At 34.0% G+C, this 17,371-nt stretch overlaps 2 protein-coding genes across 5 annotated transcripts; one reads left to right on the top strand and one right to left on the bottom strand.

Moving 5' to 3' along the window:
* The first annotated feature begins 3,603 nt into the window (after nt 1–3,603).
* Nucleotides 3,604–8,127, top strand: tnfaip2b (tumor necrosis factor, alpha-induced protein 2b). Of its 2 annotated transcripts, none has more exons than XM_046863798.1 (12): nt 3,604–3,674; nt 4,679–4,819; nt 4,980–5,643; nt 5,730–5,841; nt 5,994–6,101; nt 6,182–6,276; nt 6,397–6,489; nt 6,578–6,704; nt 7,117–7,242; nt 7,371–7,526; nt 7,620–7,741; nt 7,835–8,127. In XM_046863798.1, exons 1-12 carry the CDS (start codon nt 3,611–3,613, stop codon nt 8,007–8,009), a joined length of 1,983 nt encoding a protein of 660 aa, XP_046719754.1. In that variant the 5' UTR covers nt 3,604–3,610; the 3' UTR covers nt 8,010–8,127. The 2 variants fall into 2 exon arrangements, with proteins under 2 accessions (XP_046719754.1, XP_046719763.1); XM_046863807.1 differs by lacking the exon at nt 3,604–3,674 and adding an exon at nt 3,879–4,419 and having other exon boundaries at nt 7,835–8,126.
* A 1,069-nt stretch (nt 8,128–9,196) lies between these two features.
* si:dkey-196h17.9 (exocyst complex component 3) lies at nt 9,197–14,190 on the bottom strand. Of its 3 annotated transcripts, none has more exons than XM_046876434.1 (10): nt 14,016–14,190; nt 13,194–13,701; nt 12,890–13,115; nt 12,701–12,801; nt 12,521–12,598; nt 12,085–12,208; nt 11,777–11,893; nt 11,431–11,583; nt 10,453–10,574; nt 9,197–10,353 (listed from the first exon to the last, which is right to left on the bottom strand). In XM_046876434.1, the coding sequence occupies exons 2-10, from the start codon at nt 13,670–13,672 to the stop codon at nt 10,206–10,208; spliced, it is 1,548 nt and encodes a 515-aa protein (XP_046732390.1). In that variant the 5' UTR covers nt 13,673–13,701; nt 14,016–14,190; the 3' UTR covers nt 9,197–10,205. The 3 variants fall into 3 exon arrangements, with proteins under 3 accessions (XP_046732390.1, XP_046732381.1, XP_046732398.1); XM_046876425.1 differs by having other exon boundaries at nt 13,976–14,190; XM_046876442.1 differs by lacking the exon at nt 14,016–14,190 and having other exon boundaries at nt 12,890–13,111; nt 13,194–13,352.
* Nucleotides 14,191–17,371: the final 3,181 nt, after the last annotated feature.

A 17,371-nucleotide genomic window follows, 5' to 3' on the forward strand; every position in this document is an offset into this window, starting at 1 on the left:
CACTAGTTGGATATTTCTTTCTGACCTTGGGGTCCAGTTTATCCCATACCAGTTCAATAGGATATAGATCCGGTGACTGGGCAGGCAATTCCACGATAGATAACACTCCAGCTGACTGCTCTCTAAATAACACATACAGAGCTTAGGCATATTTTTTGGGTCACTGTTTTGTTTTGTTCCAGATGGAATTGCATCGCATGAAAGTATGGAATGGTAGCCTTGTTCATATAATACTCCTTTTAACATTTGACCTACATGTATATAATGAGTTAGCAAGTTCTCCAAATATAAACAGAAACATGTGTAATGGAAAGGCATAGCTACGTATATTTTAAACCAAAACCTACTGTTATTGTCTAAGTTGACAGATTGATTAAAGTTAAAACCATTGAACTGAGAATGTATCTCTCAGAAATTATAAAAGTCTAAGAGTTTTCAAACTAACAATAACTTTGTTATTGGGGGACAAAAAAAAAGTTAAAACCGCAGTTTCAGAAATTTCCATATTGAGAGATCAATTGGAACAGAACAAAACAGAAATTAGTGACAACTGCTAGTATTTAAAAGATGCTGTAGTTTGGAATCATAAAGTCTTTAGCAGCTTAGGAAAGTGGTAGCTCAGTGATTAAGGCATTACAAACTGGATCGGAATGTCACAAGTTCAAATACCAGCATCACCAAGCTGCCACAGCTGGGCTCTTGACCCGCTCCTGCTCAATTCTAAGTCACCCTGGAGAAGGGCATCTCCCAAATGTAAATGTTAATTTGTCCACATGTGGCCTGACTGCAGGAAATGTGGGAAAATATTGTAAATTGTGCAAATATTTTATTAGTATTAAAAATATTATATTTTTCTTTAAATGTGATAATAGTAAACCTTTTTTGAATTGCCTGGTATTATTTTTGTCTAAACTATATGTCCATGTCTGTAACTGTTTTTAATAACATTGATTGAATGTTGATTTTTTTTTTAACAGCATATAGTTGATCACTTATAATTTTTAAGTGGGAATTACCCTCTTACTAGTCACATTGAAGCGCTGTGTTAGATGTCTATCCTTTGGTTGCACTCAGAATTAGCACATTTTAAGCTAAAATGAATAATGCAATATTCTTGCATAATCGTGAATTTTTTGTATTCAGCTTCATGTACAATACTTTGGGTCTCTTTATAGCTTAATAAGATACATTTTTCTGTCTTATGAATGTTTTTACTACCATATTTCAGTTGCTGGGATTAATTTACTGTGGCATGATAATGAGTTTTGTGATTTGCCTGCTTTATACTGAGGACCTTAACACTTTAAATGGCTGCCAATCATAGTCACATGATGTTCACATTGAGGCAACAAAATTAGCAATGTTCTAATGTTCTTGATATTTGCATTAAGATGTAAAATAAAGAAGGTTTGACACATCTGTATCTCGTATTTTTTTTTTAATCTTTCACTCATAATGTTTACTTTCTATCAGTATAGTTTAGGATTAAGTGAATCAAACCACAAAATAATACAAGTGTAATAAAGCACAGAATACAACAGCCACACCATGTATCAAAATAAACTACTGTACTTTTGTATTTTAAAAATACTAAAACATACTTTTAGAAGGGAGCATGAAATTTATATCAATTGGCCTGTTTGATCTGTCCCTTCACCATTACACTGACTGAGTTGCTTAAGTAAACATTGATAGCAACAGCTTTTGTTTTTTTAGTGATAAATGTTTTACTCAAGTTAAAGTAAATAGGTTTCGGCTTTGACGTACTTAAGCATAGGTGGCAAAAATACATACATCATTAATTTAAGTAGAAGTACAGATACTCATATTTTAAAATACTCGGGTAAAAGTTTATGTACTGACCACTTTTATACTCAAGTTAAAGTAAAGACGTTTTGGCTCTGACATGTACTTAAGTAAAAAGTAGCCATTACTACTACCTGTTTTAATGTCACGCTGGTAACTGGAGGTCACGTCATATTTATATTAGGGCTGTCATTTAATTAAACTATTTAATCGCAACTAATTGAATGATTGTCATGATTTAACTCAGGAATAATCTCAACTTAATCGCACATTTCTATCTGTTCTAAATGTACCTTAAATAAATACTTTCCAATTTTGTAATGCTCTAATCAACATAGGCATGGTGAAATATAGATGCTTTATGCAATGTATGTTTATTATTGGTGAAACTGAACTCAACATAGAGCATGAAAACAACATATTATTGTAAACATTTTAAAGTACTTATTGTGTTTTAAATAACGTAAATTATCAGGACACCAAACGGAACCTTTGCTATGTTTCCACACGGACAGTTACTGAGGTGATACCAGAGAAACTGTACATTTCATATGGATTACATAATCAAAACTTGACTTTTCAAGCTTTCTATACATATGTTTTATTTTTGTGAGGCAAATATTTACTGAGATTTAGGTTGTTTTATTTGTGTGTCTTTGAAAAGAGGAGAAAAAGCACAGTGTTTTCTTGTTATTATGAGTGTATAGTAATAAAAGTAGACCCTTTACAGAATGAAATGATGTATTGCTCTTATCTGTACGATCAAAAAAGACAGAGTTGTTAAAGTTAGTTTTGGCGTTATGAGAAAAACAATGCCACAAAATGTGCTGAAGCGTTTGACATCAGTAAAACAAATGTTTACTGATTCAAAATTATTTTTCTGTGGAGTTTTTTTATTTATTATATCTGAGTGAAGAGAGGAGATTTATTTATATTTTTGATAAAAAAAAAACTCAAACAGAAATGTGTGCTGCATTATTTGCGCATTAATAAAACCAGAGCCGTTAAAATGACATAACAGCCTTAATTAAAACATTAATACACAATTAATTAAAAAATTCTGGTCACCTAATAAATGTATCCAGTCTGAATATCCACCATAAAGAACACAAGTATAGAAAAAATGATGATGATGATGATCAGGTGATCAGGAATGTCTCTATCACTGATTCCCTCTGTGTCATCCACGTCACCCCCATATTTTTTGTTGCCTTCTGCCGCCACTTGTTGTTTCCAAGTCTGTGGTGTGTGAGAGCCAGGAAATGATACACCAGTTAATTTAAAAAGCTGTGCAATGACAGGAAATCTGCAATGATGGGCTAAAAACGGTTCAGTATAAAGAAAAAATATTGACATTTCACCAAAAAGATCAAAACGAGCCTGTTTTGGTATTAGTGTAAAAATGTAGAGTAAAAGTAAAAAGTTGTCCGAAAAATAAATATTGAAGAAAAGTACTGATACCATAAAAATCTATTTATGTATAGTATAACAAAGTATTTCTACATCTATAATTAAAATATTACAGTTTCTAATAAAGTTCTTATATACATTTGAGGTCAGGGTGAGTAATACAGTAATACAAATTTAAGATTTAATAGTTTGATTTTTTCACACCTTAAAAGATTTTAAGCAGTCATAAACCAAAGCATGAATTGAAGTGTGAGATATCTTCTGAGAAGACAGAATAGGTAGACAAACCACAATCCACATCCTTCCTTTCTGTGTTTTTTCACATGACTTTCTATATCATACAAAAGCACCTGTTACTGTGAGACAAATTACAGTACTGAAGCCCTGTGTGCCCATGGCATGCTTTTTACACTGCCGTAAGTTACTGGACTGTTTTAGTTCCAGACAACGAGATGGCGGTAAGAAAACAAAGCTTTGCAATAAAAAAATTATAATAATAGAAATAATAATGATAATGCTAATAATAATAATAATTATAATAATAATAATGATAATAGTAATTATGATAATGATAATAATGATGATGATGGTTGTGGTGGTGGTCGTGATTGTTGTTGTTGTGTCCATCCCCCTACTTAAAAAAAAAAAAAAATAACACGCACAAATCAAAATCGAAATCTTTGCGTGCAAAATTGCTGAAAGTGTCTTTCCTTCAAAGCTACGCAGGAACGATGCTTGCATTTCGTTTTAAAACTCTGTAAACAGGTTGATGGATGCTTTGAAAAGACATGGTCTAAATATGAATGCACAATATGACAATTGTGAAACATCAATTTGTTTAATCATGTGATCATTTCGAAAGCGTTTAGATTTTCACTGCGCTTGAATCAGTTCCTGTATGTGGGGTATATACTAAAAAAAAAAAGTTAACGCGGAAAATCAACAAATATATAAAAGAAAGGAGATTGGGGGGAACCGGGTGTTTAAGATCAGCGCACTGGTACTCAGGATGCAGCGTTTAATGAGCATCCCAGATGTGTCCTGTTCACACTTTTACCCGGAAAGTTCAAGCGTTCGGGAAAGTGTTTCTCCACGCGCCAGTCCCTCCCCCGTGGGTTGTAGTGAAGGAGAAGGAGGAGGAGGAGATACTCCATATAAACAGCAAAAACTCATAGGCAGAACAACCAGTTTGAGCAAAGGCTGGTGAGTTGACTGCGTATGTCTTTAGTAAACTTTAGACAAACTTTACTTGCAGCCTCAGCAGGGACTATTACTTTATAATCTTCTTGTGTTTTTATAACACTCATTATATATTATATTTAGTCTCTTTTTATTTTGCTTTCTAACAAAGCATGCTTGCCTGTTATCAGGTTATGATCGCCTAAGCAGGCATCAATACCTATATTATTTTAAACACTTATTGTGTGCTTTAGTTAATCTATGACTACTTTCTGCCTTGAAGGAGCAATGACTGTTGGATCGGCATCCCCCATAGACAAGAAGCTCTCCAAGTCCAGATTTTCCAAACTGAAAGCAAACCTGCCATTTTTCAGAAGGAATTCCCATGTTCATGCCCATACCCATGTTGACCAAAACCCATCAGGTAAGCACACTGTAGTTATCTTTCCAAAAAATGTAAATGAAATCAGGTACCTGGATGAATGAAATATATATTTTGTTGTGCTCTTTACAGTTAGTCATTTGTGTGAGGTTTGTGTTGTCCTGGGATCCTAACAGAATTTCCTTGCTTCTGTTTTCTTTAGAGGTTCTGTTAACTTTTCAGCAGAACCTAGAGCAGAATCAGTTTTCAGTAGCAGGGAAGCAGCTGATATGTCGAGAGGAGCGTTTGTTTGCACTGAAACAAGAAGGCGTGGAATCCAACAAATGCATGTTGGAGGAAGAGGAAGAAGATGCGGAGGAAAAACTGAAACAAAACTTTAAAGACTTGTTAACGAAAGTCATGTCAACAGTTGAGAGATCTCTTGATGTTCAAACTAATGAAGAGAAAGAATTTCTAAAAGAGGCAATCTTAGCCATAGACCAGGAGGAGGAGCAGGACAGGAGATGGGATGGGGTTGGAGAAAATGAGCGTCCTCCATGGAGGCCGAGGTGTTGCAGACAGGATCATGATCGCCTGATTCAGGATATGGTTATACAGCGGATGGAGAAGGCACAGCTAGATTCAAATGTCAACATTACATCTTCGATTAAAAAGGAGATCACTGCCAAGGCAAAACAACTAAAAGAAGACCTGCTCAAAATTGTAAGAAATGTGAGGAGCTGCTACCCAAATGAGAACGTGTGCCAACTATATGCTGAATTATACCATCAGCTTTTTAGTGCCAGTCTCATGGAAATTGCTAAATTTGGAATAGTTGATGACGACTGCATATATGTGCTACAGTGGGTGAACAGTCTTTACCCTCAGTAAGTGAAAAAAGTCATACCAAGGCATTCTGTAAACTCTAAATGCTATTAAAGTTGTTTAATTTGAACTACATCTTACTTTTCAGGATTCTAAAGTATAATGAGCTTTCAGAGGTAATTAAACATGAAGATCTGAAGCCAGTACTCCCTGATGATGTCCTTGAGCCATTGGAGAAGCAGTTTTTGTTCAGTAAAGAGGTATATGTTCATTTGTTATTGTATAATCTCTTAAATCTAAGACTGCCATCAGAGAAACCAGGCAATTCAAAAGTGCTGTGACTTTTGTGGCTTTTGTGCTTAGTCACTGATAGATATATCTTTTCTGTCCCATATTTTGTTCCCTTATCTAGAGTGAGCTGCAGACATTGTGTCAAACAGTCATAAACAGAGAGAAGAATTATATTCCTGAACTGAGGGATGATTGCTACATAAGCCATCTGGCTACTGATATAATTCAGGTACTAAGATTACAGACAAAACAGTGTATTGAAAATATATATAAGTGTGATTTCTAAATTCTGATGTGTTTCTTCTGCAGTGTGTCAATGCTCTTCTAAAATTATCTAGGGACGTGCTGGGCTCTTGGTCAAAAACCCAAAGAATCACACACCCGATAAAACAATTTCTTATTAAGTGAGTTAATTTGTTATAAGTTTGTTGTATTTTTTGCAATGTTCATTAATTACATCATAATTTTTATCATTTAGTAGATACAATTATGACAATTTTTACTCATTTTTGGCCTGTTTTTAGTTACCACCATTTCCTTGAGAAAGTGATTGAGGAAAATCAGGCAAATGCTGATGCCACATTGAAGGCCAACCTACAGTGTATCCTAGAGCTCAGGTAAGCATCTGGATATCTACTTTGGAGTTTTGCAATAAGACATTGTACCTTTGAAAGGAACGGGGTATAACAGTTGTTGTTTCAATAGGAATTACATTATGATGAATCTAGAGCCCTTCCCCCAAGACATCAGGAATGACTGTATAGATATTCTGGATCAGACAAGAGACACATGCCACAGATACTTTACCAATCCGATCCAGAAGGATCTGAAGGTATCTCAGATGCAAAAGTGTTTTTATTTTATTAATTATTTTACAAATGTATATCCATATTAACGTACACCAACCAGGCATAACATTATGACCACCTACCTAATATTGTGCTGGTCCCCCTTTTGCTGCCAAAACGGTCCTGACCCTTTGAGCATTAACAGCATTAACTTCTTCAGCAATTTGTGCTACAGCAATTTGTTTGTTGTATTCAGTGTTAGTCTCCTCACTGGAACATAATGTTATAATCTTATGCCTGGTCCTATGCCTGTATGTCTATGTATGTCTATTTATTGTCTGTAATCTATATGCTTTAATATATCTATTCCTTTTTGGTGTCTTAATTTTGATTTGCCTTCTCCTATTAACCCATATGAGAGAAATTAATGTTGCCTATCTTTGCATGCTTTAACAGTGGCTATACTTCAAACTGGGTACCAAAGAATGGCTTAAAGACAATGAATATGTGTGCGGTGAATTGCTCAAAGGGGTGCAAAGACACATTGATGAAATAAGACTTCTAAATGAAGCATCCTTTAAGGTAAAAAGTGTATAGATTTTTTTATTCATTGATTTATTGATTAATTCATTGATACATTTACTGGATTCTGCATTCTGGTATAAACTAATGGTGCCCTGCTGGATTTTTTAAATGTACTCTATTAACAGGATTTGGTCAGCAAGCTTCATGAACAAGTTTTGGCTGAGTATGTGAGAAAAATGATGAAGAAGAAGACCAGGTTTAAAGATCAGCAGAAACAAAAACTGGCAGCTGAAAGACTAGTCACAAATAGTCAGAAAATACACACTCTGTTTACCGAGGCTGTAAGTTTTATATATTTCTTTTGTCTGTCGTTTTGTTTCTACTTTAATGGGAATATTGTTTAATAGTCCTGATTCAATTGCCTTCTTCTACAGGGGTCAAACATGAAGGGACTGGAAAAGATCTTACCAAGTCTAGCTGAACTGCTGACAATACAAGATCCACACTGCATTGTACTCCATCTGGCCACCCTCTCTAAAACTTACCCAGATCTCAGGTAATCCTTTTTTTCATATATTCATATGCACATTTGTGTAAAATACAGCTTTTTACATCTCGGAATCTAATGTAATTCTGTTTCATTTAACAGTGAAGCCCATGTCTCTGCTTGGCTATACCTTAAGGCAACTCTCTCTGCTTCAGACCTGAAAGATATTAAGAAGACCTTTGCTATTTGTAATGCCCAGAATTTAGAAAGTGCTGTGGATGGCAAGGAACCTCTTTATTCAAGCAGGAGTTTCTTTTCCAAGGTAGTCATTAGGTAAATCCTCTGTACTGTAAAATTACAAATGTTTTTAATTCTAATGCTGGATGTTGTATTTATAATTGTGTTGTGCAGTGTCATGTGGTGATGTAAATAAATTTTAAGGAAATTTACTCCATGTTACTGTGTATTCATTTCATGTGTTTCGTCATAAAATGCTCTCCACATAGTCTAAAATGTAGTAATTATTATTAATAGACTTTAACTCCCTCCTAATCATTAAAAGGGAGAGTAATATAGAGTCTATTTAGTGTATAAAAGTTCTCTTCCTGATGTAATAAAGCTTTCTATTGTTTTAAACATTGAAGTTTCTAGATTAACACTTGTTCTGGTATGTGATCAATATTCTGTGGAAATAGCCTCAGTCCTCAAAGAAGTCCATAATTACTGGAGGATACAGGATATGAGTTTTCCTGTACAACAGAACCAGGTATAGCTATAACTATAACGAATGAAACAATAACATCCACATCCTGTTTAACATCCTCTACTGTTTGATTGTTTTATTGTGTATTGTTTTTCGGATCCAAAAATATTGATCTGAGCTTTTTAATTAAAAAACATTATTAGGGTTTACAGCCATCAAACATAAACATAGTTTAATTGTTTTTTAGTGTCAACCTACATCTTATAAAATAATAATGCTCAAGCATAGACGTTTATACATATTTTCCAGTTCTGTGATGTTTCAGTTTACTTTAAAGCAAGTTTAAATCTAATTATACAATGCTGCCATCAAGTGGACATAGTAAGATTTTTAACGCTGAATAAACACTCAAGTAACGTGATATATTAAACAGTCAAATAGAACGGACAAATACAACAAGGTCTAAGTCATAAAGTAAAAATAATCAAATGAAATCAAAACCATTAAAATTTTATCACATGTTGCTTTGACACATAGAGCTTCGTTTTTATATGAAAGTACAAGCATATATTTCATGTTTCTATCTAAACCCAAGCAAATGTTAAAACTTAGTGTCTGTTTGCTTACTTAGACATTAGGCAATTGTTGCAATGCCTCATTGCGCAATGATGAAGATGTAGCAGCTATCATATGGTTTAGCTTGATGACTGTATATTAGTTTAATTAGCTACTGGACATTTCCTCGCTGACCTGCCCCTCCTGCTAATTCATTGAATTACAGTCTTGCTTCAGTATACGGCGCATTAGCTATTATTATTATTATTATTATTATTATTATTATTATTATTATTATTATTGATGTTACACATTCTTGTGTGTTACACATTCTAACTGTCAATTTGAGAAAACAAACTTTTACAGTGGACAGTCAAAATGTGTATTAGTAGTCAATGTTAAAATATAAGAATCATAATAATAATAATAATAATAATAATAATAATAATAGTTAATGCCCCGCATCTGTTAACTGAAGCATGACTTACCGTAACTAAATGAATTATCAGGAGGGGCAGGTCAGCGAGAAAATGTCCAGTAGCTAATTAAACTAATATACTATTAGATTTTTATTATGCCCAAACAAAACTTCATTCTTGGATAGGTTTTCCATGCGATCTACAATGCCCGTGGTGCCTTTTCTGATCAGGAACCAATCACACAGCAGGCAGTATGGTGCATATGTTCTTCTTTAATTTAATGCAGATAACAGACAAGTATATACACACACTGGAAAAAAAAACCTGAGCTGAAACTGTTCCTGATTGGGTAAGAAGACATAATAACCGGAGATGTGTGAGCCCAGATAAAGACTTCCTGTATACCTTACATACTCTTCGTAAAGATCTTATATACACTGAACAGATAACAGGAATGTGTTTAGAGAACCAGTGTGAGAACCATCTTAACACTAGCATATACAGTCATCAAGCTAAACCATATGAGAGCTTCTACATCCCCATTGTTGTGCAATGAGGGGCTTCCTAAAAAATGCAGTAACGTCAGATCTGGTGTTATGCGCTAAAACGCTCCCCTGCCACAGATCCCCCCAACTTATCTCATATTTCTGAGATATAAAGTCATAACTATGAGATCCTTTCTGTGATTCTTTTTCCCTTTGTGAATGCAATGCGCTTCCGTGACATAAGAAAAAATCAAGTAGTAAAAAAATAAAAAGAATAATTTAAAAGTCCAATGCAGCCTTTTGCCTCCCAATGTTAACCTTTAAAGTGCTTAAAAAATCTAATATTTTATATATATGCTTTGAATTTATATTTAACAAAGACAGCACCACATATGGGCTTTGGTGTGGTCTCCATTTCTGACATGGTCTTCAACTTCTCTACTCACATTAATTATTTTCTTAATCTGTCGACTAGACAAGTCCCCTCTCCAGTGCAGTAGGTCAGGAATGTACTCCTCGCTACAATAAAATTACAAATACCACTTTTTTTACTTAATACAAAAATGTACCAACATTTTGAATGATTTCAGCTTTACATTATAAAGTGCATGAGTTTACCTCTCCTTGGGGAAAATGATATACAGACTTGAGCAGAGAAGCTTAAGAGCATCTACATTACGGCACTGTAGAAGCTCAGCTATTTTCAACAGGACCATTTTCTGGTCATCATCCATTCCGTTCTGTTAAAAAAAAAAAGATCAAATGTATTATTAAGACATTCATCAAAATGTACAACCAATCTGATGAAATGCATACAAGTTTGCAATCTGTATTTTCAGTCACTGTGCAGCACAAATTACATTTATACTCCATTGTATATACCCCAATCTAGCATAACATTATGACATTATAACCGGTGACATGAATAACACTGATTATCTCTTCATCATGGCACCTGTTGTGGGTTGGATATATCAGGCAGCAACTGAACATTTGGTCCTTAAAATGTATGTGGAAAAAGCAGTAAAAATCAGCAAGTGGATTTATACATATGGATTTAAGTGAGTTTGACGAGGGTCAAATTGTGATGGCTAGACAACTGGGTCAGAGCTTTTTCCCTTGTGGGGTGTTTTCCAGTCTGCAGTGGTCAGTGTCTATAAAAAGTGGTTCAGTGGTGAACCTGTGACAAGGTCATGGGCGGCCAAGACCCATTGATGCACATGGAAGTCAAGGCTGGTCCGTATGGTCTGATCCAACAGACGAGCTTCTGTAGCTCAAATTCCTGAAGAAGTTAATGCTGTTAATGCTCGAAGGTCAGGACTGTTTTCGCAGCAAAAGAGGGACCAACACAATATTAGGCAGATGGTCATAAAGTTAGGCCTGGTTGGTGTAAGTGTACAGTAGGTGTTTATAGAAAAAATATATTACTACTTACTTGATTTATTCAGAAAATTGTCTACATTTATCTTTATATCTCCATATCTGTCTGCTTGTGGGTTTACAACATCCAAAAAGTGTTCGTGGTGACTTTATGAATGATAGGGTTCTTTGTGAAGTGCAGGAATGTACAATATAATTTACATTTGTGTTTCTTACCTCTTGTGTAAATCTGGCATAGAAGTTTTTAGCATCTGCCATTATTCTCTTTTCTACGTCATTCCACCTCTTTTCTAATTTTTTTACATTTTTCTCCATTAAACATTGTAAATATGCTCTGGTAACACTGTGGTATGCTGCATTTACCATGAGCTTAAAAAGAGAGTAAAAAGAAGAGTCAAACAATGCAATTTTTGCAAACTAGAACTACAATTAACAGTTAAACAATAGCAGTACAGTACATCAAATGTTTTGGGGGAAAAAACTATTTTTTTTAATTAAATCAGTGATCAGAAGATTCTAAAAGATATCTAATTTAAATATCAAATTATTATAATATACATACCTGTTTTGTCTCCTGTCCCTGTTCTATTTGTGGTAAAGTTGCAAGCATGCATTGAATTATGGCCATCATTTTACATAAATGTGCATCCTCTTTGTTGAAATACTTCTTTAACTTGTCCTAAAATTTAAAAATATTATATTTTATAGTACTTTATTACGTGTATATTACATTATATTATAATATAATAGTAATGTAATATAATAGACAGTATTGACTTTTTTTACATTTTTATTAAGGTTGTCGTGTGTGTTAGATATTGTCTGTAAAATCTTGTAATACTGCATATTTTCAATAATGCATGAACTCACTTTTGCTATGAATGCAAAGCACTGCTGTGTGCTGGATAAAGATTGACTCTCTATCTTTTCTAACATCAGGAGAGTGGATGAATCTGTCTTATTATTTAAATCAATGATGCTCAGAGCATAGGACCTGCAGTGAAGAAAATAAATTTCAAACCCTGTAACTTAAATAGTGAAGACCATGAAATCCGCATTCATGAAAGAAGATGATTTGAGATAAAACACCAAACAAAACTAAAGTGTATAATTTTAGTAAATAATCTTATGGAATGTGTTTAAGCACTACAGATGATTGATTTTGATTTTTACATTTACATAATTTGGACGAAATGCTTATTCAGGGACCGATTAAAGTGTTTTATCTCATTAAACATGATGCATTAAAAAGCTGTTTACTAAATTGTTGCATGCTAACCATCATAGAAAAACCTTTCAAACTCACCTGAGTTGCCGACAGGTATAAATTGTCCTGAAGTTACACAGTAGATTTGCCTCATCTGCCCTCTGCACATTCATATACCTGCGAACACACATTTGTTTGGTTAAGAGGCAGTTCATTTTATACCATTTGATGTTATATAAAACTAAGATTGATACAGGGCAGAAAATCGAATAAACTCACTTCTGTATGAAACTGTGAAGTTCATCACAACAAAGTCTTTGTACCGCATTTGAAAGGGACTGACTGACTGTCTTACTTGCTTGAATGGGAGCATTCAGACACTTTAGAGAGAAAAATAGGTGGTGGGGGGTGTTAGGTTAAAGAGATTCTACAGGATTATGATACTGAGAGATATTTTTTGTTTAGTACCTGTATAACATCAAGTTGGACTTGAATGAAATCCTCCTCATTGCTATCAACATTAATAACATTAAGTACATCATGTTGCAGGATGTTGTACAGGGTAGTCGAGATATTGTCCTGAAGGAGTTTTAGAAGTTTTTGCTTTGAATACTCCATCCAGTCAACCAGCAAGAAAGGGTCTGATACACTGAGTACACAATTATGTGTGTGAAAGCATCCTTTATATTCCTGCCTGAAATTATAAACAATTAAACAACCCATTCCATTTTGTGTGCTATTCCAGGTTTTTGGTTCATGAAAAAGTACTTACCAGAAGAATGTCTTTTTCACCCATTGTAAAAGGAAGAACGAATCTTTGACTGATGAACTTCTATCCATTAACATGTGCAACATGCTAAACAGGTGGTGATTATAACTGTCAAGCAGGTAATGAACTAGTTCTGAATTGTCCAATACTGGACATAAGCCAGTCACCTGGCTACATATCAAGCTCATAATGTCATTCAGGCATTCCCCAGTGTATGGCTGTGAGTTTGGAAGCAGTTCAGGAAAGTTGTTATCTACAAACTTTTCCACTGCTGTGATGTACTTATTCAACTTGCTTTGAGAATAGCTGCCACTCCCAACACACATGACACTATTTTGTTCATCAGACTGTTTTACCTGCTCAGCTGTGTCTATTAGCTCCTGGAGATATTTGTCTCCAGTAAGTGTATCTGTGACATTGGGAGGGATTAAGTCTTGAGTGTACATTCGGGGATCTGCACCAAACTGGTCTGTCGTGTTCATGAGGCAACCACTTTGTTCTCTGGGATATTCTGAAAATTATACATTTCTATTAATATAGCATCTAACATATAAAGCTGCTTTTTATATTGTTCTGGTTTTTACAACAAAAATTATTTACATTATATATAATATATTGCAATAGCCAATGCAGAATATGGCTATAAAACCATGGCAACAATCTAATACTTGAGATACAGAAAGCAATAAGTGACTAAAATTGTTTCCTTTAGTTTCTTAATTATAAACTTTACTTTAAGGATGTTAATTAAGTACATAACAGTAATATATGAACACATAACTTACCATCTACATGCTCCAAGGGCTCTGCGCTTATGTGACTTACCAAAATTTCTTTCTCCATATCTTTAAATTTTTTCTTGAAGAAGTGGTTTATGTTTTTCAAAATCCTTGGCATTTTTGCTTGTCTATTTCACTAAAAACCTAAATATACTCAGTGGTGGTGGTATTATTATGAGCTCTGATCATATAAGACCTTGTGCATTATCCACAAGCTCTGAGCTGCCAGTTTAAATACACACCCATGGCTGGTATTCCCCGAACATAACCAACCGATTATCCCACTGAAAGTAATATCCACAGCAACTTCCCCATTACCTCAAAGCTCTTTTACTACTTAAAAATCCCAACCTTCTTCCTTGTTTTGCACAAGATTTTTCCAACCTGTTATTGAACTTGTTCAAATAGGAAAATGTATACAGAGATAGCAGGGAAAGGACAAATAGAGGAAAGTAGAGGTTAGGCTTGGTACTTAAAAAGTTGGTAATATGACTGGTAAAAGGAGAGAATTAGCTGATATGAAGAAGCAGAAAAAAGGTAGATATGTTGCGTGTTAAGGAGACCAAGTGTAAAGGAAGTAAAACTAGGAACATTGGAGGTGGGTTTAAACTGTTCTACCGGGTGTGTATGGAAAGAGAAATGGTGTAGGGGTGATCCTGAAGGAAGAGTTTAGTAAGAGTGTAGTAAAGGTTAAGAGAGTTTCTGATAGGGTGATGAACGTGAAGCTGGACGTTGAAGAGGTGATGATAAATGTCATCAGTGCTTATGCTTCACAAGTGGGTTGTGTGATGAAGGAGAAGGAAAAATTCTGCAGTGAGTTAGATGAAGTGGTGGAGAGTGCACCTGGGGAAAAAAAGATTGGTGATTGAGGTAGACTTTAATAGTATGTAGCATGTAGGTGAAGGGAACAGAGGTGATGAGGAGGTGATAGGTAGGTATGGCTTTAAGGAGAGGAATGTGGAAGTGCAGATGGTGGTAGAGTTAGCTAAAAGGATGGAAATAGCAGTGGCAAATACTTATTTTAAGAAGAAGGAGGAGCATAGAGTTGGACTATATTCTATGCAGGAAATGCAACCTGAAAGAGAATAGAGACTGTACCCTTACAAAAAATAACTACAGTATTAATACAGTAAACTGAAATTACAACTGTAGTAAAATTGCAGGTTATAGAAGATTAACTGGAGTAATATTAAATACAACTGCAAAACTGCAATATAATGAAGTTTAAAAACAGTTTAACCATAGTTCAATCAAATTAAACAACAGTAAAATCTGCAGTACATGGAAATACAACTGCAGTAAATATTAAAGAAGTAAAACTTTAAGTTATAGTGAAGTATAAATACAGTACTTCAGTTAAGCGATACACTGAAATGCGTGTTTGCTGCCCTTGTACTACATTGTGCTGCAGTTATGTTGTATAGTGAAGTATGCCAATGGTGTGGTTACTGTACTTCATTAAGTACAAATAAATGAGGTGAACCACTACTATGCAAAATTAAAAGATGAAGGTGATGTGTGTGTCATGTTCAAAGAAACCGATAAACCATAATCAATTCCTTGTGTTGAGTGGATTATGTTAAGATGTGTTTATTTATTTGCTTTGACAATGAAAAAATATATACTGTATGAAAAATATTTAATTTGTCATACTCTGAGATTAAAACATTACAGCAGGTAAATTACAGTAATACAAGAAATATGGTAGGCATCAGTGTGACTTTTTACAAGTTATATTATAAACATAATACATTTTATTTAAAATTATAGTTTATCAATAAACTTTTTTAAATTAATCATTCATTTTCTCTGACACATTACACTGAGACACTGTCACAAATTCGATAATTCAGATTATTTGTTAATCTTGTTTATATGAATTCGGTAAAGGTAAAACTACCAACCTATCTGGTCTTTTTTCCATTTCTATACATTTGTTTGTTATTTCAGATGTACTTACTGTAGTAATAATAATAATAATAATAATAATAATAATAATTTATATTTAAAATAAAATATTTTGTACTTGTTTTTTCTGGGATGTTTTTTATTCGGAATCGAGTTTTCTAAATAGAATTTGTATGTCTTTCACATATAGGACATTTAATCTGCATTTAATAAAAGTTGGCTTGTCGAGTCATCTAATTTTGCTGTGAGTATATTATTATATATTGTCCTCACAACTTTATAATTTAACAGAGGTGTAAACAAACTTTATTTATATGTTATGTCATGTACAATATGCTTTACGAATGTCATAATCAGAAAACAGAGCTGAATTGTGGCGCGCACATGAGTGAGCCAATAGTTTGAGCGTGCAACAGTTGGTTCTGGAAGTAAAAAATAATTTTCTCCTTAGTGAAATTGATTTTTAACAATAACTGAACCTTTGAAGACAGACCTGTTGTGAGCTGGGTCACTTGTTATTTACTGATATTGAACCCATATGTTCAACTTATTAAAACAAACAAACAAATAAATAAATAAATACTACATTGCCCATGATGCTGTGCAGAAAATTCACCAATCAGCGAGTGATATCAGGCAATGCGTGCCAAAAGAGATCTTCAGCTCCGCAACTGCTGTGAAACACCGCAATGATGTAATCGAGGAGGCTGTATTACTGATTTATTTGTATTTATAAGAATATTTCTCTTTAAATTTAATTATTTCTATTCCTCCGTAATTTTTTATTTCATTGTGTTATTCTCAATGATGCAGGGTTTATATTTCTTTCCCTCAGCAAGGTTGTTAATGACAGTTTTGTACCTTTGTCTTTTTGTTTTATTTTGATATACCTACTCATTTGCTTTAAGTCAAGCATTTAAGATTGTAATGTGATTCACCCTGTAGCTTTAGCTTATTGGTTTGGACTAGAAACTTCTATGGGGAAATGAATGGGAAACATCAATAACAGAATTATTTAAATTTATTCTGATCATTTTTGGAAGAGTCCGATTTTATATATGGATGTGTGACTGTTTCACCAAATATTACAAAATATTTCCGACCAGTTGGGTGTCCTGTACAAAGATTTAATTGCGCTGCAATCACTGCAGCATAACACATTAAATATTGTAGTTAACACTAGACCCGAGTGTATTTGGTCCCACTCAGAATTAGTGATAAAATGACTCTTGACATAATGTTCAATTTTCAGAGTAAAATTAACTCTGTGAGGAGTAAAAATTTAACACTGCTTAACACTGAATAGAGTTTCTACGATTTAACACTAAAGGAAATAAATTCTTAATAGTGTCACCACAATTTAACACTGAGGGACATTAACTCTGATTTGTGTTATCAACTTTTAACACTAAAGGTAAATTAACACCAATTAGTTTTAATATTTCACTTTTGTAGAGTTTATTTACAGTTTTATTAGTAAAAATATCCCACTCG

Source organism: Silurus meridionalis, chromosome 2, assembly GCF_014805685.1.
Source record: "Silurus meridionalis isolate SWU-2019-XX chromosome 2, ASM1480568v1, whole genome shotgun sequence".
NCBI lineage: Eukaryota > Metazoa > Chordata > Actinopteri > Siluriformes > Siluridae > Silurus > Silurus meridionalis.

Bases quoted from the DNA above. Each gene is read 5' to 3' on its own strand.
- tnfaip2b (XM_046863798.1), top strand. From the start codon at position 3,611: ATGGCATGCTTTTTACACTGCCGTAAGTTACTGGACTGTTTTAGTTCC. The intron at 5,842-5,993 runs GTATATGTTCAT...TCCCTTATCTAG, and splicing joins AGTTTTTGTTCAGTAAAGAG to AGTGAGCTGCAGACATTGTG. The intron at 6,490-6,577 runs GTAAGCATCTGG...TTGTTTCAATAG, and splicing joins CAGTGTATCCTAGAGCTCAG to GAATTACATTATGATGAATC.
- si:dkey-196h17.9 (XM_046876425.1), bottom strand. From the start codon at position 14,087: ATGCCAAGGATTTTGAAAAACATAAACCACTTCTTCAAGAAAAAATTT. The intron at 12,209-12,520 runs GTGAGTTTGAAA...TCTTCACTGCAG, and splicing joins TATACCTGTCGGCAACTCAG to GTCCTATGCTCTGAGCATCA. The intron at 11,584-11,776 runs GTATGTATATTA...TCTCTTTTTAAG, and splicing joins AGGGACAGGAGACAAAACAG to CTCATGGTAAATGCAGCATA.